Source organism: Trichoderma reesei, assembly GCF_000167675.1.
Source record: "Trichoderma reesei QM6a unplaced genomic scaffold TRIREscaffold_17, whole genome shotgun sequence".
In the NCBI taxonomy this organism is placed as follows: Eukaryota; Fungi; Ascomycota; class Sordariomycetes; order Hypocreales; family Hypocreaceae; genus Trichoderma; species Trichoderma reesei.
Window position 1 is genome coordinate 280,737 of NW_006711164.1, and position 25,389 is coordinate 306,125.

Below are 25,389 nucleotides of genomic sequence, written 5' to 3' on the forward strand. Positions count from 1 at the left end.
TAATCAGCCTACCTCGAGGTCCCTTCGTACCTTCCTGTATTCTTCCGTGAGCGAGATTCAAAATCGGTACTCATATCACGTGATCCCGCGCAAAGGCAGTTCTTCCGGCTGGCAGTCTGGCGATTTTCTTTTGCCGGACGAATCGTGAAGAGGCAGCGCAACTCGATTCGGCAGCCATGAACCACGCCTCAAGACCCTGGCACGGCCAATTGCTGGGCCTGTTGAGAACCGGAGTGCGGTTTGCGCATTCCGGCCAGCCGCGGGGGACCAGCCAGGCGGCTCAGAGCGCCGCGGGCCATGGCGAGGACATCTGGGTGTTTGCCCACCGACGGTCAGAGCAGGTCATCTACAGCTTCTCCAAGCAATTGGATGTCAGTACCTTCTCTTGTTGAGCGAGATTGCATCTGCGGTATCTGACTTGTCACGATAGGGATTCCATGACCTGAAACAGCTGCCGTTCAACGGCAAAAAGACCAAGCCCGCAAAACTTCGCAAGGACTACTGGTCACCGCTCGCCCACATCCGATTCCAGCCCGGCCAAGGATCCATCGGCCGCTCCGTATTCCAAAAGCTGCGAGAGCTGAAGCACCTGCACGAGGTCGCGTGGGGCGACGAGATGCGACGCAAGCGGCCGGAGGAGTACACCAGCGAGGACAAGAAGAAGATTGCAGAGCAGAAGGAAAAGGGACTCGACTACCAGCCCATCCGGAGCAAGAAGGAGCGCGGCCTTGCGCTCAACGCGCAGAAGAAGAATGCCATTGCTGATATCGCCTATGTTCTGGCGGGCGGCGGCCGGGGCAACAAGCTCGTGACTGCAGAGACGGATGCAGGCGACAAGGAGTTGGTGGACGTCACTGTGAACTGGGCCAATGACCAGGACAAGAAGTACGCTGAATCATGGTCCAAGAACGTTACGCACTCTCTGCTTGAAGTGCCGGCATATACTTCAGGCGAGTTGCAAAAGGAGGTTGAGGCTACGAAGGAGGCTACGAAGGCGGCGGCGTGAGAGAAGATGGATAAATGTGTTTGATTTGTGATCAGGCGATGGTCGAGGGATCCATACAGGTACGGGTCCGAGGGCTCAGAGGACATATGGGACGATGTACTGGTAACGGCATGATGGGGTAGTTTGGACATGAGTCTTGTTTCCAAAAGCGACGGTGCTTTCTGACATAAAGAAAAAGATGCGGTGGGCGTATAAGAGCCACACTGATATACTGTATCATAGAGTAAAAAAAAAAAAGAAAAAGAAAAAGAATTCCCAAAAATCCAACTATAAAATGCCCTTTACCTGATCCTTGACCCAGCCGTATCCCATTTATACCGTGATGCAGAATTGCTTCAAGTATTCGTAGTGAGGAATATTCTCATCCACCGTCTTCCGGATGACCTTTTGCGCCTCAGGCCCGTACTTTTCCGCCCACTCCCTATTTTCCGACTCTACCGTCGAAGTTTTCTAAAAGAACAAAAGAGATCATCAGTAATCACGTCTTCATACATGGAAATAGCAAGGCAGATTCTAGGCGTACCTGAGCATGAGACCTCGCCCGAAAGCAAGTCGTCTTGAGCGCATCATCATGAAAGCCATTCCACTTAGCAAACATCTCCTGCGCATACTCCCGGTCCTCCTCCGTCCACTCCAGCATCTCGGGCCGAAAATCAATCCCAATCCTCTTGCAATACTCGCGAATCACCGGCTCCGGCTTATCCAGCAAATCATCCGCGTCAATCGCCGTGATGTTCTCCTTGTCCACAATCCCCTGCTCCACCAGGAAATCCAGCAACCGCACGAGCTCCGCATAGCCCGCCTCGTTGGGCATGAAGTGGTCGAAGCCCGTGACCTCGCTCAGCGGCGGGATTGTGCAGCGGTAGTAGGAGGGGATGGCGCGCTTGGGGTGGCGGATGAGGAACGTGAAGTGGAAGCGCCTGAGGACGTCGACGGGCAGGACGGTGGGATTGCCGGGCTCTTGGCCGCCGCCTAGGGAGGGCGCGATCTGGGCTGGTTTGTTGTCCGGGGGCATGAGGTAGTAGGCCATGTCTTTGATGAAGAGGCGTTTGCCCTGCTGCGTGTAAGTACGTGTCTCGTGGGTGTGTGTATCGCTCTCTCTTGACGATTCACAAAAGAGAATTGTTGTAAGCGTAGGGAGTTGCGAACCTCTTTCTGTGCCTTTTCGAGACTGTCTAGGACATCTTTGTAAGTGGTGTTGCAGTATTGTGTGCTCTTGCGGTAATCATGATTGTCCCTGAAGCGGTCGCTCAAAAACTCTGGGCCAAAGTAAAAGGCATCGCCAAACGGCTCATGCACACACTCCAGAATGTCCCGACGAGCCATGAACACCTATATACATATCTCGTCAGCCAATTTGCAAAACTCAATTGAACCACTGAAGATGAAGGTGGTGTTTTTTTACCCTTTCAAACGCCGTCGAGCACGCTCTAGGGTGCGTCGCAACGAAAATCGGTGGTCGAGGAGCCATGATGAATTCCTAAACTACCTTAATAGAAGATATCGGTTGAGAAAGATCGGGATATAATAGAGGTATGATAAGCAAGGGGAATCAAGATCTGTAGGAGGGGGATGAAGCAAGATAGATAAACCTCCCACATGTCGGATCATCGCTCGAGGGGGGCCAAGCCAAGTACCTGAATCCTTTCCCAAGCCCAGTTCGATTGTTGGCATCTTGACCAAGTTTTGTCTACAAGGGACACACACTCACACACCCCCGACGACCCGAGAGACCTTGCCGCTTTTTCTAGACCAAGTTCCTCCGCAAGCAGAATCACCACTCACGAGTCCCCATCCAAGCCTCGCCCTCCCATCTCAGTATAGGCCGGTTCCACTCCCCTTGCCTTGTGGAGGGAGCCCCTGCAAAGGGCCTATCGCCATTCGATATCCCCCCCTCCAAGAACAGCCACCCCTACTCTAATAGGGCAAATGGACTGGGTTAACAGGGTAGACCACACTAAAGATTTTAATTCCAGACAGCGCTGCGCTAACTAAAAGGTATATTAATTTAAGTGTAATTACTATATAAATATATATACCTCTTTATAGCATCTCCTAGACTTAAGAATATATATATAGCTATAAAGATATTAATATAACTAAAGACCTTATTAATTAAAGCTATTTACACTTTTAAAATTAAAGGTATTACTTATATAATTAAAGGCTTTTAATATTAAGTAATTATAATTACTTTTAATACTATTACTACTACTAAATTAATAACTATTACTACTGCCTTATTAATTTACTAATATTATTTATTAATTATATAGTATTTAGCTATAAAATTAAAATCTTAAAAGTGCTTTAAAAAGTTAAAAATAGCAGCTTAAAATAACTATCTTTTATAAAGCTAAGGCTATTTATAATAAGTAGCTATAAGCCTAGTTATTTAAAAAAATATGCTTTATTAATAAACCTAGACTAATACTTAAGTTTAGCTATTACTAAAAGGTTTAGTAATTTAAATTTTAAGGCATGCCTTTATAAAAATAACTACTTAGCAGTTAATTAATAAATTATTTAATATTAAATATTTATTTATAAAAGTATAGCTTTTTAAAAAATTATAAATATAAGTTATAATATTATAGTAAAGTATGCTATATTATATATAATTAAGGCTAAGGCTTTACTTAAAAGTAATAAAATATAAGCTATAAGTGTATTTTAAAGCACTGCCTTATATCTCCTAGCTTATAAAAGGCCTTATATATATAGCAGTAGTTATAATACTTTTAAAGGCAGTAGCTATAATAATTTTATAGCTAGTAGCAGTTATAATGCCTTTAATAATAATAATAGCAGCTATAATACCTTTAATAGCAGCAGCAGCCTTTAACTATTTTATAAAGTATTAAAAAGAGATATTTTATTATTTTTTAGTTTTTATTAGTAAGGTAATACTTAAGGATTTTAAATTTATTAAATTAAGTTTATCTTAACTTATATTTTTATTAGTATATTCTTTAAGTAAAAGAAAAATAAGGTAATTAATAAAATTTTTATAAAAAAGCTATTATTAATTTTAAAAACTAAGCTTAAGCAGCCTTATTATAATAACTTAATAGTAATTCCTTTTAACTTAAAGCTTAAAATAGTTAATAATAATATAGTAATAAAAAAGCCTAAATTATATTAAAAAAAGACTAAAGCAGCTTTTTAATTACTAACTTTATAATAGCCTAGCTTTTATAAAGTTATATTAATCTTAAACTAAGTTTAAGCTTTTATATAATACTTTTTTTAAGGTATTATTATAAAGGCTAAATTAATAGTAATTTTAATTATAATAAGTTTTATAATTAACCTAGGCCTTATAATTATTAATAGTAACCTTTTTTTACTAAAGCAAGAACTTAATAAAATTATAAATAATATAATTTTTATTATAAAAAAATATTTATAAGCTTAAGTATTATACCTTATAAGGTAATATTATTATATACTTAAAATTATAGTATTATTTTATAAATATAAATACCTATTACTTTTATATAAGAATATAGGTTTTCTTAATATAAAAAAGAAGGTTTTTTTACTATTAATAATTAGCTTAAAGCTTTTACTATTTAATAATAAAGTTAGCCTTTATAAAAGCATAAATTAAGTCTTTTTAATTTTTAAAAAAGTAATTCTATTACTTAAAGTATTAACTTTATTAACTTTTAAATATAGCTAAGATCTTAATACTATTAATAATTTAATAAGTCTTAATACCTTTAATAATATTTTTTTTAATATACTATATATATAGCTACTATTAAGTAAGTAAGAAGGCATTTTAAAAACTAGCCTTTATTATAGTATTAAAATTTAAAATAATAATAAAAGGATTAAAAGTATTATTTATAATATTATATTAAAAAGTATAGTAATTAAATATATACTTTAAAGCTTATAAAGTTTATATAAATAGCTTAAAGTCTTTCTTTAATAATAAAATAAATATTAAAGGGAAAACTATATTAAAAGATATAATTTTATTAACTTTTAAAAGCTTTAAGTTATAGTAATTAATATTATATATAATATTAAGTATTATAAAGTTTAAAAATTAATACTAAAGCTTAAAATAATAATTAATAAGAACTAGAAAATATTATAAATAATTTTAAAAGTTAAGCTAAACCTTAAAATAATAATTATCTTTTTTTAAGGCTATAATTATAGCCTAGGTTAATATTTAGCCTTAAAGGGTGCTATTAATAAGCTTTTAATATAAATTAAAAATATTTTTTTTTATTAAAAAGATCTTAAAGTATTAAAGCTTAATAGTCTTATTAATTACCCTAACTATAAGGTTTAAGTAGTTAAGGAGAGCTATAATTATTTTCTTTTAAGTATTAATTAAGGCGCTATACTAGTATTTAAAAAAACTAATTACTAAATTAAAATTATAATTATAGCTATTATAAAAAATCCCTAAGACTTAAAAGTTATTTAAATTTTTTTTTTATACTATTTTTATTTTAAATAAATAATTAGTATACTTTATAATTATTTTATATAGTTTAAAAAACTTAAACTTATATATAGTATTTTTATAAATATATATAATATTATAATAATATAGCTTATTATTTTTATAATTTAATAACTAGGTCTTAATTAAAGTATAGCTTTTATTTTATATATAAGCTTAAAAAGCTTTAAAAGCTACTTTTATTAATATAAAATACTTATTTATTAATAATAGTTAAAGTATTATTTTTATAAATATAAATTTTATTAATATTAATAATTACTTTATAATTATATTATTTTAGTATTTTTTAAGTTATAATACCTTCTTATATATATAGCTTATTAATATATATATTCTTAAGTTTAAAAAATATTATAAAAAGGTATATATATTTATATAGTAATTATACTTAAATTAATATACCTTTTAGTTAGCGCAGCGCTATTTAAAACTAAAATCTTTAGTATAGTCCACCTTATTAACCTAGTCTATTTGCCCTGTTAAAGTAGGGGTGGCCTCTAAGAATAAAATAAAAGAGCATCCATTTCTATGTATCTCAGCCTGTCTTTAGAAAAGATGATTAGCCTTGGTTCAGCGTACGTCATAGTGCCTTCACTCGAAAGGACAGGGCCAACAAGGGACAAGGCCAAGTGCAAAGCAAAGACAAGGGCAACAGGACAAGGGACCGACGCGGAGCTGAGCGAAATGGCTTTGCCGGAGTGGGCTTCTGTGGCGCTAAATGGCCACCCCGGCTTTCTTTTTCTTCTGCAAGTCATTCCAAGCGAGCCTTGTCCGGTTAACAGAATTGAGGGGACGAGAAGTAAAAAAAGAAAAGGATGAGACTGTTGTTGAGTTAGTGTTGTTAGTCCACCTCGCAAATGGCACACTTTATGCAAGGGGGGGACGTGGTTGAGCTGGCAAACTTGATAGGTCGCATGTTCTTCTCTTGTTTCTACGCAAAAGGCTGTGTCATGCGCCTTCGACTTTGATTTGAGGAAAAAGCACGCATCTTATCGGCCTCTTGTTTACCGCAACTCTCCGCTTGAAAGGGCGGGCACTTTGTGACGACTTTGTCCGGGGTTTGCCGCTTGGAAAGCTGCCGAGACGGACGAAAAGAGTTGGGATCTTCATCGAACTTTTACGAATATTCAAGGTTTGGAGTTGTATTATTTCTTTACCGTTGTATGGCTGGCCCCACGCCGACAGTCCGAAATGCCTGGGCTGTAGCCGTAGCCTCTCATTGGCCGTTTGGGGGGTGTCCAGCAGCTGGAGGAGTGTTACACGTCATGGAGGCGGGCTTCTGTCACGTCCAGTCGGGCGGTTGAGCCGAGAAGGAAATGCTTACTAGTAGTTGATGGCACTTGAGGGGATCTGGTGCTGGCTTGATCTGTGTCTGGATCTTTGTACCTGGGCAAGCTGGGGTCAAAGGTCTCGCAAGGCCAGGCACGACAACGAGTCGTTACACAGCCAGTTAGGTACATATTTGGTTCTCATTTAAACTCTCGGTGCATCAACCTCCCGTCAGTCAAAGACATGTGGTATCATTGACCGAAATGCAAGCGGTCAAATATCCTTGGCAGCTAAACTCCAAGAGAGAACAAAAAGAGACTGGTCAACCCCCTCCCTGCACCATGCTCATGCAGTAGTTACCTCGCAGTCACTTAATCGGGAGGCACTTGTTAGTAAGGCGGCCTCTTCGCAGCTCATTCATGTTTCGGCTCCGCTTCCCCGGTCTACATTCTGTTACACAAGCCGGGGCATGTGACTGGATACTTATTAGGGGCTTTTGACTTATAGCACTGAACTGTAGCAAATGATATCCTAGCTTTGATAGTGATACATGCTCCTATCTCACATTCCTCATTCGTCAGATACTATCCGTCATAGCTAACAATCCGCTACCTATACCGTTCCCAGCTCCCTAGCAATCTCCAGCTCTGTGCCACCCGGTCAATGTTATCCAGCGCCCCCTTTACCCTGCCGTCAGGGTCATCATACTTGTTGCCCTCGAATTCGATGAAGAAGATGTACTGGAAGGGGGCCAACAGGCTGGGTCTGCTGTTAATGCTCGTGAGATTCAGGTTGTACGATTTGAACCCGCTCAAGACCTCGGCCAGTGCACCTGGCGACGTATGCGGCACGGTAAACGATATCAGCGTCCTGGTGCCAGTCTTTCCCTCTGCATGCTTTACCAGATTCCAGTCCTTGGGGACAGTCGTGTTCTTTCCAATGATGAGGAAGCGCGTGGTGTTGTCGTCACGGTCCTCGATGGATCGGGCAAGCATATCCAGGCCATGCATGAGGTTCGCAGCGAGCTCGCTCGAAATGGCCGCCCACGTACCAGTCGTGTCCTGACTCACAATCTCGGCGGCCTTGCTCGTCGAGCTGACGTCGAAAATCTCCACGCCCTTGAGATACGTCGAGATGAAGGCGTTGCACTGGCCAAACGCCTGTGGATGGGAGTACAGCCGCTTGATGTGTCTCAGGCTCGCGAGCGGCTTTGACCTTGGCTTGGACGGGCGCGGATCCGTAAGAGTAGGCGTGCTCGTGCCCGATAAGTCTCCGTGGTCGTCAAGCTCCAGCAAGGGGGACGGGTTCCTGTGTCCCACCAGGCAGTGGTGGACGTCGACGAAGATCTCGCCGTCCACCGTGATGTCTTTGTACCGGCCGTTGCGGTCGGCCAGGTTATCGAGGGTGAAGACCACGGAGCCGTTTGTGGAGTTCTCGATGGGAACCACACCGGCCTTGACCTCTCCGAACTGCACCTGGTCAAAGACATCTGGCAGCGCATGGTTAGTCGGTTTAGCTAGGACAGAGATGAAGCTTTTGCTGCCAATGGTTTGACTGCGTACCATCTATCGTTGCCGCGGGCCTCAGTTCCCATGACGATTCTGGGAAAACCTGGCGGACTGCCTGCATGGCCAAGTTTTGTCAGATTGTGGTCGAGACTGATGAGAGGCCGTGATGAGAGGGCTACCAGGTACCTGATGCGAATATGAGGCAATGGGGCCCAAGAAGCTGACAACGGGCTTCTCCAGTGAAGCCATGACGAGATGGCGATGCCAACGAGCTGTGCGAGACAGGGGGTGGGAAGATTATTTGAGCTTCTGCGCTTCCGGCGAGATGCGATTTGATACCTGGTAGGTCCCGCGCGTGAGCAAGCTTCAGTTGGCTTGGGCACAGCAAATGCCGAAGATCGGATGGATTACGGCTAACGACTCAGAGTGGATCGGACACCAGTTGCAGATCCTCTCAACGGTATCACGAGAAATCCCGTGCTTGCTTGCCCTCGTTTGCTATCTCAGAGGCTTCACTGTCAAACACAAATGACGACGAGGAGCCAACTGGAAATGAAGCTAATCGAGAGCTGTGTGAAGCTCTCGGTGTGTGGCGCCTGACATAAGGATGATGACTGCGACAATCTGTAAAAACCGGCTTCTCTGGATGAAGTTGAGGCCTAACAAACTAGTGTAAGAATCTGTGTGTGGGCATGTTAGTGCGAGACCTGAGATTATCGCGGGGTCCTTTGAGGCGCCACATTGGAGCTGGAGCTTAGTACCGACTGCGATTTCGCGACCAGCTTAGAAGAGCTCTGCAAACTTACGGCATGAGAGAAGCTCACCGCATCAAAGTATGAGGTAAGTCTCGACGTCTCCTGCTAGATTTTGCGAATGCTGTAGTTATAACAGGATGGGCCAAAAGAAGAAGCATCGTGTTGTATTCTCGATGTTCATTTATGTTTCTAAAATCCCGTGGCATCTCAAACCGAACCTCGAGGCTACAACAGCTCTCCATCTGGCTTCCGTGAGCACATCACAGATCCGCGATACTATCGGAGGTGTTCTACAATTCCACATTTCTGGCACCTTCATGCGAGGAAATTACCTACCAACTGGGGTATCAGAAGTGCAGTGGCATGGTCATCAACCCATGTGTAATTAAGCCGTCCATTCGCAGCACCTCGCCATCCCATTATGTACAGAGGTGACGTGATACTAAGAGTGACAAGCATCACGAGAGCCTCCGCCGTTTGGGGTTGATTAGGCAAACACGCTCTTGTCTGCTTACAGCTTCTGACGCCGAGATAACCCAGCAGCAGTAATACATGCAATATCAGCGACGACCGCCGACAACAAGCACCCACCCTGGCAGGAGCATGGCAGGCGATTGAATTGTGAACTCGCGTCGGCCCGGTCAAGAGCCGCTGCATGTGATTGGTGCAGCGTCTCAAGCGCCGAGCTGTCACCATGTGAAACAATGCGCGGGCGAATGGCAGCGAGGGCATCGCATGCGGCGGCGCTGGCGTGGACTTGACTGGACGGGGAGACTGGAGAGTGGAAACGTCGAGACGGCTGTTGATACAGCTGCGAGTTGTTGCGCGACCTTGGGGCAGTTGATTCGTTGCTGGCTTGGGTGCGAGAGGACTGAGCTGAGGGACCTGGCACTGAATATGGTTAAGTCTGCCTCTGCCTGGACTCTTGAAGGGTTGAAATGAGAGGCCGGATGTGCATGGTAAGGTATGTATGCATGCATGCATGTATGCGCATGCACTGCCAGCAAACAAAAAAGCAAAGGAAGGCTGCATCGAATGTCGTCCTCGACGCCAGTCGCCTATTCGACTCTTCTGCATCTGTTCTGCATCAAAGCCCGAACCCCCAGCGCTGGCCGGAGCCGGGTCGGCCTGGTGTTCGTTCTAGAAGCCTGAGGCCTGCAGGTGAGCGAAGCTGCCGTTAGGATCATGCCAGCAACCGATCAGCAGCCCCATGCGATGATCAGAGGGGGACAGACACGAGTCGCTGTCGCCGCCATGTATTATCTATGGTGCTGATGCAATCTGCAGCCTGCAAGTACTGGTACGAGAAGTCAGTCGTAAGCGTGAGACTGCAGGCTCAGGTACAGGTTTCCTGACTTTGAAGGTATCTTGTGCGAGATGGAATCGGAATCGCTTGCAAGGGGCCAGACCAAGTCGTCATAGGCGTCCGAGCTCGCACAAAGAGATTCACATCCCAGCAGTTTCTTTGTTAGCGGTTTGACGCTGCACTGTATGGTAACCATAACAAATCACTGAATAGTGCCCGACGAATTCGTGCGAGCTTCGTATTCTTACATATCGAGTCCCCCCCCCCCCCCCCCCCAAGGCTTCAAGTGCCGCAGCCGGGGTCATGTTTACGAGGTTTCGGCGAGGACAAGCCTGAAGCCCCAAAAAAGCCACCAAAAAATGCGGTGGGTGCGATGAAACTTCGAAACGCCGCTGGTTTCACGTTTTGCAGACGGCGGGCCAATGGCGGGCGGCGCAGCGGACAGGGGTCGCGGGCCCACTTGGAGCCTGAACCCTGGAAATGGGCCTTGAAGGAACAGAATCAACAACGGTGAAGCTGGTGATGTTGATGATGGTATGTTGTAGACTGCCTACTACCTGGTTGGAAGGGCCACTTGCAGATGGCTAAAGAGAATAGATAGGGGAGTTCAGAAGTCGTGTTAGGATGGAAGTCTACGAGGCCGGTGAGGCTGATGATAATGATGATGATGATAATGCAGATGAGCTGAACAGCCGTCGATAACATTGATTGCCTGGTGGCAAAGCAAACAACATCAGAGCCGCTTCAGCTACGGATATTGCTGACATTCGCGGCATGTCATCGCTCCTCCTGTCTACCTCAAACACAACGCTGATCCATCGTCATCTCGGCGCGACTCGATGCGTACGTACAGGTATCAAGTATAGGTACCGAGTCCACGCAACCTACGAGCCATTTCGATGTATCCCGATATAGCACTCCAATCTGATGATTTTCCGTCGATATCACATACTACTTGGTACATACTAAGCCATCACACGTCCCGCTCGCATCGTGAAATCGCCTAGGTCGGTAATACTACTGCTACTGGCAACTTCGTACCGATACTCCCCTCCACGCTCGATGCTACTACCGTAGAAACTCGTGAAATTCGACCGAAGCTAGGTTTGGTGGAGCCGCCACGTGCACGTGCACGCCAGGCAATAACAGGAAAAGCCGCATCAAGTACAGTACAGAAAATCAATACCTCAATCCCCCGCAAATTGCTATGCAAGCGTATGTACTGTCTTTTGCCAATCAACCAACAAAGCCGCCACAACCTTAACGCTGCAGTCAACCAGCGTAATTTACATTATGAGAAGTCCTCTGATATATATAATGCAATAATACTTTTTTTTTCCTGCTTGCGACCGTAAAGATGCACTGTATTATGCGATTAATTGAGGTACTGGCAGCTTGAGGTACCTTGGTCAACCTTCCCTACTGTAGTAAGGCATGCTGCTAAAAAAAGATGACGTGGCGGCTCCACCAAACCTAGCTTCGGTCGAATTTCACGAGTTTCTACGGTACCCCCTCTTGCCTTACATGTACCTTTGGCCATAACTGTTGTTAGCGCCAGACCCGAGTCAACTCCAGTGCCAGAGGCCGTCCGGTGGGCTCGCACAAAGAAGCAGCCGTGTCGCTCCTTTCATTACCAGTCGTCCAACGCGCCAGCCAGTCGATCGGCACCCCGTTCAGCCTGTCGTCGCAACCGTGTCGCAGGTTTTGTCCGTCTTCCGCGCAGGTGCCGGTACCGGTACAGGCACAGGTCGACAGGTGGACAGGCTCAGGCGGGCACTCAGGTAGGAGGTAGTCCTTACTCGTACAGTATGTACAGGGCACCAGGGCACCATGGCGCGCTTCTTCAGCGCACCTCTTTTAGCGCATCGGTGCTGACTTCCACGAGGGTACAGGGGAGGGGCCCGCCCGTGGCCAATCGCCTCACGCACCAATCGCCCGTCAGGCCTGCTAACCCGAGTGCTAACCTGAGGGACTAGCACAGGAGGAGAAGCGCCGTCTCTCCCCCCCCGCCCGGCCGCTATTTTTCTCAATTCGTTCCCCGTTCGGCCCTGGGCTGCTGGGCTCTTTGATTCCCGTCTTCCCAAGAACCTCGCGGCTTGCTCCCCTTTTTTCCCTCCTGTTTCGACGCCGTCGATCGACTTCAGCCCGGGAGCCTGTGTCGCGACGACCGCCGCAGCAACCACGGACGAGGTGGTCTGAAGCCCTGGGTTTTGACTTTGACGGTGGACGCAGATACAGACCGAGAAGAAGAAGACGCGGGAAATACACGACGAACCCCGAGCACGACAACAGGCCAAGAGGCAATCACAGGATCGAGCCGACAACAAAGAGGACTGAACCGTCACTACCTTGAGCCACAGCCACAGACGCCGCAGGTCGCGTCTGCATGCGAGGCACCGCATTATAATATTCTCACGCTGAGACCGGGACTCGAAAGCAGGAGCCCACAAACATCACTTGATATTCACTGAGACGCAAAACACAAAAGAAACGAAAAATGGCTATGCTCGCCAAGTCTACATATCCCGCCTCGCTGGGAGGCGCGCCCGCCATGGTCACCACCGACTACTCCTCCGGCCTTGCCACGTCCAGGAGGATACCGGCCATGGCTGGCAACTCGCACGGCTTCTCCAGCCCGACAGAGTCGGAATTCTCCGACACGGACGGCCCCGACTCCGTCAAGAACTGGGACGAGGACAGAGTGTGCGACTACCTCGCCAGCGTCAAGTGCGGCGAGTACGAGAAGCTGTTCCGCAAGAACCACATCAATGGCGAGAACCTGCTGGAGATGGACAAGGAAGTCCTTAAGGAGATGGGCATCGACAAGGTCGGCGACCGCGTGCGTCTCTTCCTCAGCATCAAGAAGCTGAGGACAAAGGCCTACGCCAACCAGAAGAAGCGCAACAGGGTGAGTTTTGTCTCTGCCCACTTGGTCTTTGACAAAGGAAGGAGAGAGAGAATATGCTAACAGTGGATGTTGTTCTATCTTCAGGACTCGTTTGCTGGGCTAGATATCCTGCCTCTGCAGACCCTCAGCAGCTCTACCATATCCTCCAACACGCGATCCGCGCCTGCTCCGTCCATCAACAAGCGGTACTCGAGACAGGTCGACATGTCTGGCGCCGGCGCCTCCGACCACGGAAGACCCAACTCACGGCCTAGCTCGCCTCAACCAGTGCCGGATGCACGAACACGACAGCAGCAGCAGCAACAACAACAACAGCAACAGCAATACCCCTCTGGCAGGGGCTACGTAGCGCACCAGAACCAGAATGCAACGACAATTGCTTCCTCCGGCCGCCCAATACCCTCGCACACACGCAACAACTCCAGCCTGGACGGCTCTCTCATGGCCACCCTGCCCCAAGGCCAGCATATCATCCGGGTAATCTCCACTGGCGGCGTTACAAAGGTCGTCAAGATTGCGGAGTGCAATACCTGCGAGGATGTCATGCGCGTCACTCTGCGCAAGTTTGGCCTTCGCGAAGACCACGAGCGAAACTACTGTTTCTGGGTCCTGACCGGCATCGACGCCGATCCCAGCCAATGCCGCCGCCTGGGCGATACCGAGCTGTGGCGCATCATCAAGGACCAGCGGAGGCCGGAGCGGAATCGCCTGATTCTCAGGAGAGTGCCGGCTGGAGAGCCCGGCGAGGCCGAACTGCAACGCGCTGCCGCCATTGCCATGGAAGAAGAGCAGCAGAAGCACGCGCGAGCCCTCGAGGGCGTAGACAAGAGGAGCCAGCTCAAGGTACAGAAAGTCCTGGGCGAGAGTTGGAACGAAAAGCTGCAAAACCCCCTGTCGCCCGTATCATTCGCGGCCCGAGAGCGAAACACGGCGAATGCGTACAGAGAACTGGACCGACCCTTGTCGCCTGAGCGCAACCCCCTTCGAAAGGTTGGGCTCCGTCAGTTTGGCGGGCTGCGTCCTCCGAGCGAGCTCATCGCATCAGACCTGACGTCGTACTTCCCAGACCATGCCCGCGAGGACATTGACCGGACCGCCAGGCTTTCCATGAGGAGGTCGACCCGCTTGAGCAAGATCAATAGCCGGCTTAGCGTGGCGAGCAACTTGAGTTTTGCCTCGAGCATCCAGGACGCCCCTCCCATCCCTACCATTGCGGACTCGTGGCTGGGTGGAAACGGCCATGTGGCCAAGCTTCGTCTTCAGGGCGGACGAGCTCCGACGCTCTACAGCAGAGACTCGATTGCATCGTCGATGCTGGGAACCCTGCAGGAGGAGGCGTCATCACCCACGGAACCGAACCGCAAGTCGTACGTCTCCTTCTCGGACACCAGCGACGCCACTGGCCTCAGCGTCACGGACCCGGACGGCAACACGGCCAGCACCAGCTACTATGACGCGGACGGGTCCACCGGGTCCGGCTCTTTCCAGGAGCTGCAGCAGGCTCTCAACGAGGACGAGGACGAGGCTGACGAAGAGTTGGAGAGCTTCCTGGCCGGCGACTCGTGGGACGACAACAAGTGGATGAAGGGAGCCCTGATCGGACAGGGATCCTTTGGCAGCGTGTACCTGGCGCTGCACGCCGTGACGGGAGAGCTCCTGGCCGTGAAGCAGGTCGAGATGCCCGCGCCCGGCGCAAATAGCCAGACCGACAGCCGAAAGAAGAGCATGATTGACGCCCTCAAGCGCGAAATCAGCCTCCTGCGGGAGCTGCGGCATCCCAACATCGTGCAGTACCTGGGCTGCAGTTCATCCGCCGATCATCTCAACATTTTCCTCGAGTACGTCCCCGGCGGGTCGGTGCAGACCATGCTCAACTCGTACGGCGCCCTGCCCGAGCCCCTGGTGCGCAGTTTCGTGAGGCAGATCCTGACGGGCCTTTCGTACCTACACAACATGGACATTATCCATCGCGACATCAAGGGGGCCAACATCCTGGTCGACAACAAGGGCACCATTAAGATTTCCGATTTCGGCATCTCCAAGAAGCTCGAGGCGTCCAACATCCTCAACGGGGCTGCTAACAACAAGCACCGGCCGTCGCTGCAGGGCTCCGTGTTCTGGATGGCGCCCGAGGTGGTCAAGCAGACGTCGTACACGCGCAAGGCTGATATCTGGTCCCTGGGCTGCCTGGTGGTCGAGATGATGACGGGCTCGCATCCGTTCCCGGATTGCAGCCAGCTGCAGGCCATTTTCAGGATCGGTGGCGGCAAGGCAACTCCCACCATACCCGAGCATGCTAGTGACGATGCAAAGACGTTCCTGGGCCAGACCTTTGAGCTGGATCACAACCTGCGGCCGAGTGCCGACGAGCTGATGCTCAGCCCTTTTCTAGCACAGATTACTTGATTTGTTCTTTTTTTTTTTTTCTTTGGCCAATTTTTGAATTGTTCTCTTCAGTTTCCTCTAATTTCTTTCTGCATTTCCATGGACGCAACAAGGCAGGCACCACATCAGAACAACAACAATCAATAGACGCAAAGGTGCGGACATATTGACGGATATCGTTTACTACTACACCATATAGGGAGGCGGGGTCAGGGATCTTTGTTTACGTTCGCTCTTCCATTTGCAAATCACGAGAGAAAAAAAAACCTCGAGTCTTGAACTGCCTGAAGAGTATGTAGAGTTTCTATTAGGAGTAGTCATTTTTTGCAGGTCGCAAGAAGTGTCGACAGCCTCGACACATGGGGGTTGGAGGCAGCCCGTGCAAGGGCTGTGGCGGTAATGCAGTGCATGGGCAGAGCATTGGGAGGACGTGACATGAGCATTTAAAGTGTATTATATGAATTAGCATGAATGATGATGATTTGATACCTAAGCAGTGTTTTAGTGCTCGACGATGGGAAAAGGAAGTGAGGCCGTTTCTTGAGCATTGTGCTTGATGCATTTCGGTGATGGTTCAAGCCAACCTTTGGACGTTCCAACATACTGTGTGAAGAAGGTCACAAAAAGGACAACTCAGCAGCAAGACAAAATTATAAGGGAAGATGAGAACACGATGTAAAAATTGGAAAAGAGTCATTCAGGTCGTGGATTCGGTCGGTGCAACTTCCATGCCCAGGAACAAAGAAACCTGCCTCTGCTGCCTAGAGTCATCGGCTGACCTTGTGTACCTGGTAAGGTAAGGTAAGGTAAGGTACTTCTAGGTTTCCTCTCCTCCCACCTCCAGAAGGTCATTAATCAATCAAACCTTCATCTGCCTTCTTCCAAGCGATTCTATCCTATTCAATTCCTTTCAATCTATTCATCAACAAATCGATAGATTGTGTGCTAAAAACAGAAGGACATGCCACATTTGACAGAGGCTCTATTGTTTCTGTGTCTGTTGTGGTGAGATTTTCGAGATCCGCCTTGTCTTTCTATTCTTCGGGGTGGCCGTGCACAGCCTTGCAGTTGCAGTCAAAGGCCTCCCAGTAAGGCGTTTTCTGGGATTCGGCGAGGCTGCGCCGATTTGACGATCTTTGTGTTTTGGCTTGTGGAGGATATTAAAGGTGCGTGTGGATTGATTGATTGATTGATTGATTGATTGATCTGTACGCATCATCATTAAGAGGGCTTTATCGTTTACTTGTGCAGTACAGCCGTACATAAGGTACACACCGAACAAGAGACATCGCATACAACTACCTACGCACAACCTTTTACACCATATACAATTACGCACAACTTTGGACATTAGCACACATAACGCATATCATACATCCTACCTTACGTCACATAAACATACACCAACACACGACTACAAGACATACATCAACACCCACACAAGCACAATACACCAAATCACAGCCAAGCACAAAGACACACAGCAACAGCAACAACAAGAGGAACAAGAACACAAGAGCACAGGACATAGGGGGGGGTCAAGCCAAAATGGACTCCCAGAGCAGCCACAGCAGCCAAGACTCGCAAGACAGCACCCTGACCATCACCGACGAAAACAGAAGCGAGATCCTCTACTTTGCCTACGGAAGCAATCTCTCCACGGAACAAATGCGGCAGCGATGTCCGTATTCCACAGCTGTCGGCCTGGGAAAGCTGTCAGGATGGAAATGGATCATCAACGAGAGGGGGTATGCGAATATTGTCAAGCTGGATGATGGTGAAGACGATGTTGGCGGGGAGGGTGAGGGGAAGGGAAAGATGGAGGAGGAGGAACAAGGTCATGTATACGGTATGCTTTATCTATTGCCGACAGAAGACGAGGACAGACTGGATGGCTACGAGGGCGTGCCGTGGGCCTATGAAAAGGTGTATCTCGAGGCATCGTGGGTAAGCAGCAGCAGCGGCGGCGGCGGCAAGGAGGAGGAGGGGGAGGATGGCGGAGAGGAGCTGACGCCCGTCAAGGTGCTGGCATATGTGGACCGGAAGAGGACGACGGAGGGGGAGCCGAAGAGGGAGTATGTGGGCAGGATGGAGAGAGGGCTTGAGGACGCGGTTGGGAACTGGGGGATGAAGGGGGGTTATGCAGACTTGCTGAGGAGGTTTTGGGTGGATGGGCGGTGATGGAGCGTTGTGCTGAAGGTGTTGGTGGTTATGCTTATATACAGATGATGAATGGCTGACTTTGATATGATATAGGACCTAGTATAATATAGACTTTGATACTCTTCTTATTGATGTGTTCTATCAAAAGGTGGGCTTTAATAGAGAGAAAGTCGGCTTGCACCAGCAGCTTCATCGAGCAACTACCCTGTAACATACACTGACTTGCAGTCTTTTCAGCTGCATGAAACCATACATGTAGGTAGGTATCTGTAAGATGTCGAGTTTTAGGGCTCAGCCAATTGACTCTGAATCGCATCGCGAAGCATTATGATTGTAGTCTGCCGAGCCTCATCACATGCTGAGCCCATGCATAAAAGGCCGGGCATCTCGTCGGCTATGTATGCACACAAATCAGCTCTACCCCATTACCCCATACTGTTGACCCCACCACCCCAACTACTACCTACCTATACCCGACTCCATACAGCACCTCATCTCATCTACAACAAAACCCATCAGACAACACTCACACTCACACACACTCTCTCACTCCCTTTATCTCATCTCATCTCATCTCGTCCATTGAAACCTCCTTATACACACACAAACACACACACAACCTCATCCCCCTCACCACCAAACATGCGCCGCCTCCCCGCCTGGTTCGTCCGCAGCGGCACCTCCACCGGCCTCCTCCTCACCCGCTCCGTCCTCCCCCCCGTCCCCTGCCAATGGCAGCCCATCCTCGCTCCCGCAATGGGCTCCCCGGATCCCATCTACGGCCGCCAGCTCAACGGCATGGGCTCCGGCGTCTCCTCCACCTCCAAGGTCGTCGTCGTCAGCGGGCCTCCCCCTCCCCCTTCACCCTCACCCTCATCCTCATCCTCATCACCCGAAATAGACGCCGAATTCACCTTTGTCCAAGTCGGCATCCGCACGGGAACCCTCGACCTCGCCGGCACATGCGGCAACATGACCGCCATCGTCGGCCCCGCCATCTGGGACATGGGCCTCGTCGCCCCCTCGCGCATCCCCTCCGCAATCTCCTACGACCCCGTCTCGCGCTCCCGCTGGGCCACCCTGCGCATCCGCAACACAAACACCAACAAGCTCGTCCTCTCGCGCTTCAAGCTCGACGGGAGCCCCCTCATGTACGATCCTCGCGGGGACTACGCCATGGACGGCGTGCCGGGAACGCAGTCCCCCATCACGCTCAGCTTCCTCGATCCCGCGGGCGCCAAGACGGGGAAGGCCCTTCCTACGGGGAACCCCGTCGATGAATTGGCTCTCGCGGATGGTTCGCGCGTCAAGGCCTCGCTGGTAGACGTCAGCAACCCAGGCGTCTTCGTAGCAGCATCGAGCCTCGGCCTTCTCGACGCCGCAAATCTCACCCCTTCTGCCGTCGAAGCCAACGCTCCCCTGAAAGCCCGTCTCGAGGAGATCCGCCAAGCGGGCGCCCTCGCAATGCACCTCGACCCCTTGGTTGAAAGCGTACCAAAGGTCGTTCTCCTGCTGGATCCAGCGGCAAAAGTCTCGGCGCAGACGGACATCCAGTGCCTCGCAATGTCCATGGGCCAGGCGCACAAGGCCGTGCCCCTGACGCTGGCGCTGTGCCTGGGCGCGGCGTCGCAGATGGACGGGACGCTTGCGGCGGAGATGATGGGTGGGGAGAAGAAGGAAGTCGTGAGGATTGGGCATCCGAGCGGTGTGGTGGACGTGGGGACGACGGTGAGAGGGGGGAGGATAGAGGAGGCGAAGCTGTTGCGGACGGCGAGGGTGCTGATGAAGGGAGAGGTGTATTATTGAACTGGGACTTTGGGCAGGCATTATAAATTTCATGTCTCGGAGCAACGGCGCGCATTCATTCATCGCAAAAGCATGCGACTCCTTTACACATTACTGGTAATCCTGATTGTTTCTACTTATATACAGTCATTCAGCCATCACCTGTCGTTACGCCTGCGCAAGAGGGCAGTTGTCAATGTTCTCCTGCCACACGAGCTTCGCATAGGGGAGCATAAAGTCTAACAAACACATCAGCTTGCTGTTCACACAAAAAACTGTCAAAAAGCAGACATACCTTGGGAGGTAAAGTCGCAGTCGATGTAGCAGCTGACCATGTCAGAAGTGTAGTTGCCGCCAAGATCTGCGAGAATCAGGGACTCGATGCTTTATCTAAGTCAGTACAGTTGTCGCAATCGTTGCGACCAGAGTAACTTACAAGTCGACAAATATCAAATCAACGGCCTCGGGGTCGCTCCCCTCGGCAAAGTTGACCTCGGCCTGAAAGTAGCCCGGCAGAGGGTAGTTCTCAATGCCTGTGTGCACCGTGTCGTCTCCATCGCTGCCAAAGTCATCGGTCGTGACATAGCCCGAAGTGACAACTTCCTGGCGGCGGACGACGCCGTGGCTCTGGCGCATCTCGCGACGCGTCAGGTAGCCCAAGGTGGGATCGGTGCACGAGTCGCGAGGGACGGGCATTGTGGCCAAGTCACGCTTGGCAATGGGACCACTGTTGAGCCTGGGAGCAAGGGGTTTTAGCCTCTTCACAAGCATGATACGGCTAGTATGCGTCAAATCATTGAGACGAAGGAACTCACTTTGGCAGGACAGTCTTGGCTAGCTCATACGGCACATCGGGAATGTACAGAAAGGCATCCCGGAAAGGCGACACGATGAAGTTGTCATCATACGTAAACGGCCCCTGGTGCAGGTCGAAGCGGATCGCCCCCGTGTTGCCGATAATGAGGCGCGACTTATCCTCGCGCGTCTTGTTGACAACAATGGCAGAGACGGCGGGCAAGACGACGCCGGGAAAGATGTTGCTCGAGTCGTTGAAGGGCACGCACGAGATGCACCACGTCTGGGGCGCGCAGCCGTACACATCGCCCAGCTTGAGCTCCTCGCGCACCTTGGACACCTCATCGGTAACGCGCAGGCCGGAGCCATAGTCAAAGGCCGCTTCCGTCTGCTTGGTGTGGTAGATGAAGGTCTGGCGGTTCCAGTCCAGGTAGCGGCGCGAGTACACAAAGGGGGACTTTGCGCCCTGGCGGGCCGGCCTCGTCGGGTTGGGCACGCCGTGCGGGTTCTTGACGCCCTTGAAGTTGCTATTGGACGCGTCGAAGCCCGTCATGGACATCCAGCCCAGAGTCTCGCAGTACCGGCCCGACTCAATGCCAACCGAGTTGTCGTCGTAGACGGCAAAGTCGCGGATGTGGCTGTGGCCGCCCAGGATCTGGATGGGGGTGGTGGGATGAACCTTGCGGATCTCGTCAAAGACAAGCTTGAGCGTGTTGGACGAGTCCGTCTGGCGCACAGGGTTGTGGCCAAACAGCACAAACACGTCGATGGGTTCGCACGTCTCGACGGCGTTCTTGAACCACTCCTCCTGAACCATCTCGGCAGCCTTGAGCACCTGTGAGGCGTTGGAGTTGCCTGTGAAGTCAAATAGCACGCCAAATGCCATGACGCGCAGCCCCTTGGGCGTCGTGAAGTAGCGGTGCGTCGCTCCAATGTACTCGTACTGGCCCGACGTCTGGTTGAAGGCCTTGACGTTGGACGTGATGTAGCGGTCGCCCCATTTGCGCGCCCACGTGTTGAACATCTCGTACGCAACCTCGGAGATGTACAGCTCATGGTTGCCAATCGTCAGCAGGTCGTACTCGATCCCGTCAAAGATGGGCATGGAGTCGGTGCCGTCGATGGTCGTGGCGTCTGAGAGGCCATTGCCGTCGTGCAGATCGCCCGTGTCAATGAGCAGCAGGTCGACGCCCATGTTGCCGGCCGTCTGCTTCATGCGGCGCGAGAAGGTGACAAAGTCGCCCCAGTCGGCGCCATAGTTTTGCTCCTTGAGATGGCCCTCGAGCCAGCCGTGAGTGTCGGTCTAGATGGTACGTTAGTGCTGCCGATGCTTCTCTGCCGTGACTCTCAGAAACATGGCGTACCGTATGGAGAAAGTTGAGCTGGCCCCATTCGAGAGGCGCCTTGGGTCCATAGGCCGCGTTCGGCGCTCCGGGCTGGATGCGCTTGACATGGCGGACATGCTCGACCGTGTTGGTAGGGCCGTAGCACGAGTGGTCGCTCCCACAAGCCAGTGCCGAGGGCAGCAGGGCGGCGAGGCCGCTGACGACGGCGAGAGTCTTCATTGGGGAGAGGTTCGCTCGCGGGAGGCCAATTGACGCGAGGATAATCTCGGGACGATGGACAGACAGGCTGGGGTACGCAGCCGTCTGGGCCGTCTTTTTATAAAAGACGGACAGATACTATAACTCATAGTATAGGTAGTAGATGTCTTATCTCGTTCGACCCCCGCCGCTCTTCGGCCACCTCCACACTTTTGCATCTCTTGACAGTGACGATCTGCTACTCCGCAGGTCAGCACCTGAACAGCGACTGTGGCTGCGTGGAAACGTCTCTCGATTCATACCGCAGTTCTCATGCTTCGTATTACTTGGTAGACCTTGTAGCGGACTCGACAGGATACCATTTGCACGGCCAGAGGCAGCAGAGTCTTGATCTTTTCCAAGCAGCCTCACGGCGTCTCGAATCTCAGAGGTGAAGGGCGACCAGCCGTCGACCCGATGTAACGCATTCTAGCCCGTTCCCGCCGTCCTATCCGTGAGCCACTCGCTCTGCATATGGACCAGCCAGGAACGCTGCTTGGCCCATGTGGGAGGGAGAGAAGCACTGAAGAAGCATCTTCTCGGACAAGTTCGTCTGGCCTCTTGTCAGCTCGGACGGGTGAACGAGGGTCATGTTCAGACAGTTGCAGGCCATGAAGCGGCGAGTCTGCATTCTGAACCACGACGCAAATTGCCTGGGCTGAAAGAGATAGAAGTAGCCTCCATGGGGACTTTTGTTGAGACTCGAGGCTGGAGAGTGAGCCGACAGACAGGGATTGCTGTACTAAGGTGCAAGTACGGAGTACTTTTCTGTAACACCTCAGGCACCCAACCAGTGTCCACGTGTGCCTTATCGATACTGACCCCGATGTGTTTCACGAGAACCATCACCATCTCCCGATAGAATCGACTCCTTTATGCAACTTGATTTGTTGTCTGCGAGAGGTTTTCAATCGAGAACAGCGATTTTCAAAGGGAAGAATACCGATTCAACTACTACCAGCCTCTCCTCTAGAGACTCTCCCCCGCCTATAAGCACTGGCCACTCTCCCCCTCCTTCACACCGCCACACACACCCCCCCTCCTCTCACCATCATCAAGCATTCGCAGCACTCCACCGCTTTCAAGCTCTCATCTCCCTTCAGCAAGGTCGTCATCATCTCCCTTGCCTCCCAAGATGAGTCAATGGGGTCTTTTCAGCTATAAGCGGCAGCCAATCAAGGCCGACCATCCGTATTACCCCCTCGGCGTCTCCATCCCCGACTACGTCCCGAATGGCCTCCCGCTCTCCCGCTCTCTCCCCCTCTTCGGGACCCTCGTCGGTGCCGTGGTCGCTGCGGCCTTTTACTTCTCCGGCCGCCGCTCCGGAGCGTCTTCCCGGCGCCGTGTCCGGCCCGTCGACCGCTTTGCCGCGTCTTGGTTCGCCTTGTGTAAGTGATGCATACGCAGACACGCCTTAAACTATCAGTACATGCTGACTCTAAATTCTTGGGCTCCAGGCGGCTTCTTGCACATTGCTTTTGAAGGTTTGTCATTACTCTTGCTTGGCCCCGTCAAGCGCGCGTTTGTTGATCCATGATCATGACAGGATACTATCTCCTCCACCGCACAAACATCTCCGGCATGAACACCCTCTTTGCCCAGCTCTGGAAGGAATACGCCCTCTCCGACTCCCGCTACCTCACCTCTGACGTCTTCACCGTCTGCGTCGAAACTATCACCGTGGTAAGCACCTAATCCTATCTTTTGAAAAATCTGTTGCATTTTGTCCATAGGCGCCCTCCCCCTCTAACACAACCATTCAGTTCGCCTGGGGCCCCCTGAGCCTCCTCACCCTCTTCTGCATCTTCACCAGCCACCCTTCCAGGCACCTCTTCCAAACCGTCGTCTGCGTCGCCCACCTCTACGGCGTGGCTCTCTACTACGGCACCAACTGGGCCGAGCAGCGCCTGCATAACGTGTCCTACAGTCGTCCCGAGACCCTGTACTTCTGGGTGTACTACGTCGGCTTCAATGCCCCGTGGGTCGTTGTGCCTTTCGGTAAGTTTCGCTCCCTACACCAATTTTTTAGCTTGATTTGCACTCCCACTTGGTAGACTCTGATGCTAATCCTTCGGCAGTTCTTTTGGCGGATAGCTACAAGCAGGTTGTCAAGGCATTCCGAGCACTGCATGAGAAGGAAACGAGGCCAGTCCGAGCAGTGCAGGAGAAGGAATCTCGGCAGAGAAGCAAATAGATGCCATCCATCCTACATGGCTCGATATCCACTAGAACATTTGAGGACATCGTTCATGTCACGTACCTCTCGTAATCTGCTCCGTTTCTCCGCCCGATTGACTCTAAACTCTGCCGTATCCGTCTAGCTTTTGGTCAACAGACCCCGTCTTTTGCATCCCAGTTCCTCTACTCATCCGCTGTGACAGTATAAGCAGGGAATATGGAACACCTATATCCTGTACAGCTTAATGTATTCACAGTTGTACCAACGTTAGGGTAACACCTTGATGGAATAGGTTATTGGAAGCGTGGCCCAGCAGCAAAGAACAGGTACTCAAGTGCAGGAAGTGAGAAAAAACTAACTACATACTTAAGCGCCGAGATATGTACTCACTTCTGGGTAGGTAGTTTATACTTCAATTGTCTTCACTAATATTGCCAAAGAAAAGATGGTATTTCTTCAATGTGAAATAGGCTAGAACTTACAAACTCTTCCCCTGTCTGTTCTAGGGCTATTCGAGTCACTAACAATAACAGAGGGAGGCTGATGCCAGCTATGAGATGAACCAAAGTGAGCTTCACTTCACGTCAACCTTCTTCTCTCTCTGCACTAGGTATCTCGGCTCTAACCAGAGTTGCCTGAGGATATGCTTAAGCCGATATACCACTTGATCGCACCTGGTCCGTTAGGCGCCACTTACTGCTGCCTCTTATAAGAAAGAAAATATATATATATATATCTTAGGAGCGGCTAGCCAGCAGCCCATATGGGCTATCCAGCGCCCTAGCAAGTCAATCTACGTTTACTACGGCTACTAATCTAAATAGGTAGGAAGATGGAAAAAGGAAGCAATTGTTAAATTTTCCCCCTTATAGATATATCCCGTCTACTAAGAAGATTCTACCTGTAATAGATCAATTCTCTGCTACTATCGCAATATATATCTACCTAGTTCTATTACATGCTTCTCTTTATGTTATGGAAAGACATGCATACTCCCGTTTGCTTCCCTCCTGAGGTGGACTTGGAACGGCAGCTGGCCGCCAGCTGCCCACGAGCGTTTTGTCAACGACAGCTAGCCGGCCATGTGCAGCCAAAAAGAATGACAAAGAAGCAAACACTTCTCTTTCTTCTTCGTTTCTCTTTCTTCTTCGTTTCTCCTTCTTCTTCCTTCTCCTCATTCTCACAATCTTCACTGCCTCCCACCTCTCCACGCTCGCACCCCGACTGAACAGAAATCATCCACCACCACTGACTG

At 49.8% G+C, this 25,389-nt stretch overlaps 8 protein-coding genes across 8 annotated transcripts; 5 read left to right on the forward strand and 3 right to left on the reverse strand.

The window, feature by feature from the left end:
• Window positions 1-176: 176 nt before the first annotated feature.
• Window positions 177-997, forward strand: TRIREDRAFT_41987 (uncharacterized protein; the record flags this gene model as incomplete). The annotated part of the gene is made up of 2 exons (XM_006967319.1): window positions 177-371; window positions 431-997. Coding segments are annotated over 2 exons (762 nt in total), but the record flags the coding sequence as incomplete, so codon positions are not given.
• A 286-nt stretch (window positions 998-1,283) lies between these two features.
• Window positions 1,284-2,526, reverse strand: TRIREDRAFT_80149 (uncharacterized protein). The gene is made up of 4 exons (XM_006967456.1): window positions 2,412-2,526; window positions 2,156-2,338; window positions 1,530-2,060; window positions 1,284-1,456 (listed from the first exon to the last, which is right to left on the reverse strand). The coding sequence occupies exons 1-4, from the start codon at window positions 2,475-2,477 to the stop codon at window positions 1,319-1,321; spliced, it is 918 nt and encodes a 305-aa protein (XP_006967518.1). The 5' UTR covers window positions 2,478-2,526; the 3' UTR covers window positions 1,284-1,318.
• Window positions 2,527-7,375: 4,849 nt separating this feature from the next.
• TRIREDRAFT_80151 (uncharacterized protein) lies at window positions 7,376-8,618 on the reverse strand (the record flags this gene model as incomplete). The annotated part of the gene is made up of 4 exons (XM_006967457.1): window positions 8,462-8,618; window positions 8,330-8,390; window positions 8,070-8,256; window positions 7,376-8,021 (listed from the first exon to the last, which is right to left on the reverse strand). The coding sequence occupies exons 1-4, from the start codon at window positions 8,522-8,524 to the stop codon at window positions 7,376-7,378; spliced, it is 957 nt and encodes a 318-aa protein (XP_006967519.1). The 5' UTR covers window positions 8,525-8,618.
• A 4,323-nt stretch (window positions 8,619-12,941) lies between these two features.
• Window positions 12,942-15,650, forward strand: TRIREDRAFT_4945 (uncharacterized protein; the record flags this gene model as incomplete). Its single annotated transcript, XM_006967302.1, has 3 exons — window positions 12,942-13,244; window positions 13,329-14,087; window positions 14,250-15,650. 3 exons carry the CDS (start codon window positions 12,942-12,944, stop codon window positions 15,648-15,650), a joined length of 2,463 nt encoding a protein of 820 aa, XP_006967364.1.
• A 1,527-nt stretch (window positions 15,651-17,177) lies between these two features.
• TRIREDRAFT_65743 (uncharacterized protein) lies at window positions 17,178-17,810 on the forward strand (the record flags this gene model as incomplete). Its single annotated transcript, XM_006967347.1, has 1 exon — window positions 17,178-17,810. One exon carries the CDS (start codon window positions 17,178-17,180, stop codon window positions 17,808-17,810), a length of 633 nt encoding a protein of 210 aa, XP_006967409.1.
• Window positions 17,811-18,434: 624 nt separating this feature from the next.
• On the forward strand, window positions 18,435-19,598 carry TRIREDRAFT_109756 (uncharacterized protein; the record flags this gene model as incomplete). Its single annotated transcript, XM_006967348.1, has 1 exon — window positions 18,435-19,598. The coding sequence occupies one exon, from the start codon at window positions 18,435-18,437 to the stop codon at window positions 19,596-19,598; it is 1,164 nt and encodes a 387-aa protein (XP_006967410.1).
• Window positions 19,599-19,742: 144 nt separating this feature from the next.
• TRIREDRAFT_50390 (uncharacterized protein) lies at window positions 19,743-22,041 on the reverse strand. Its single transcript, XM_006967458.1, has 5 exons — window positions 21,737-22,041; window positions 20,393-21,675; window positions 20,014-20,313; window positions 19,873-19,961; window positions 19,743-19,816 (listed from the first exon to the last, which is right to left on the reverse strand). Exons 1-5 carry the CDS (start codon window positions 21,935-21,937, stop codon window positions 19,746-19,748), a joined length of 1,944 nt encoding a protein of 647 aa, XP_006967520.1. The 5' UTR covers window positions 21,938-22,041; the 3' UTR covers window positions 19,743-19,745.
• An 831-nt stretch (window positions 22,042-22,872) lies between these two features.
• Window positions 22,873-24,149, forward strand: TRIREDRAFT_123008 (uncharacterized protein; the record flags this gene model as incomplete). The annotated part of the gene is made up of 5 exons (XM_006967349.1): window positions 22,873-23,343; window positions 23,413-23,439; window positions 23,502-23,638; window positions 23,719-23,953; window positions 24,034-24,149. Exons 1-5 carry the CDS (start codon window positions 23,091-23,093, stop codon window positions 24,147-24,149), a joined length of 768 nt encoding a protein of 255 aa, XP_006967411.1. The 5' UTR covers window positions 22,873-23,090.
• Window positions 24,150-25,389: the final 1,240 nt, after the last annotated feature.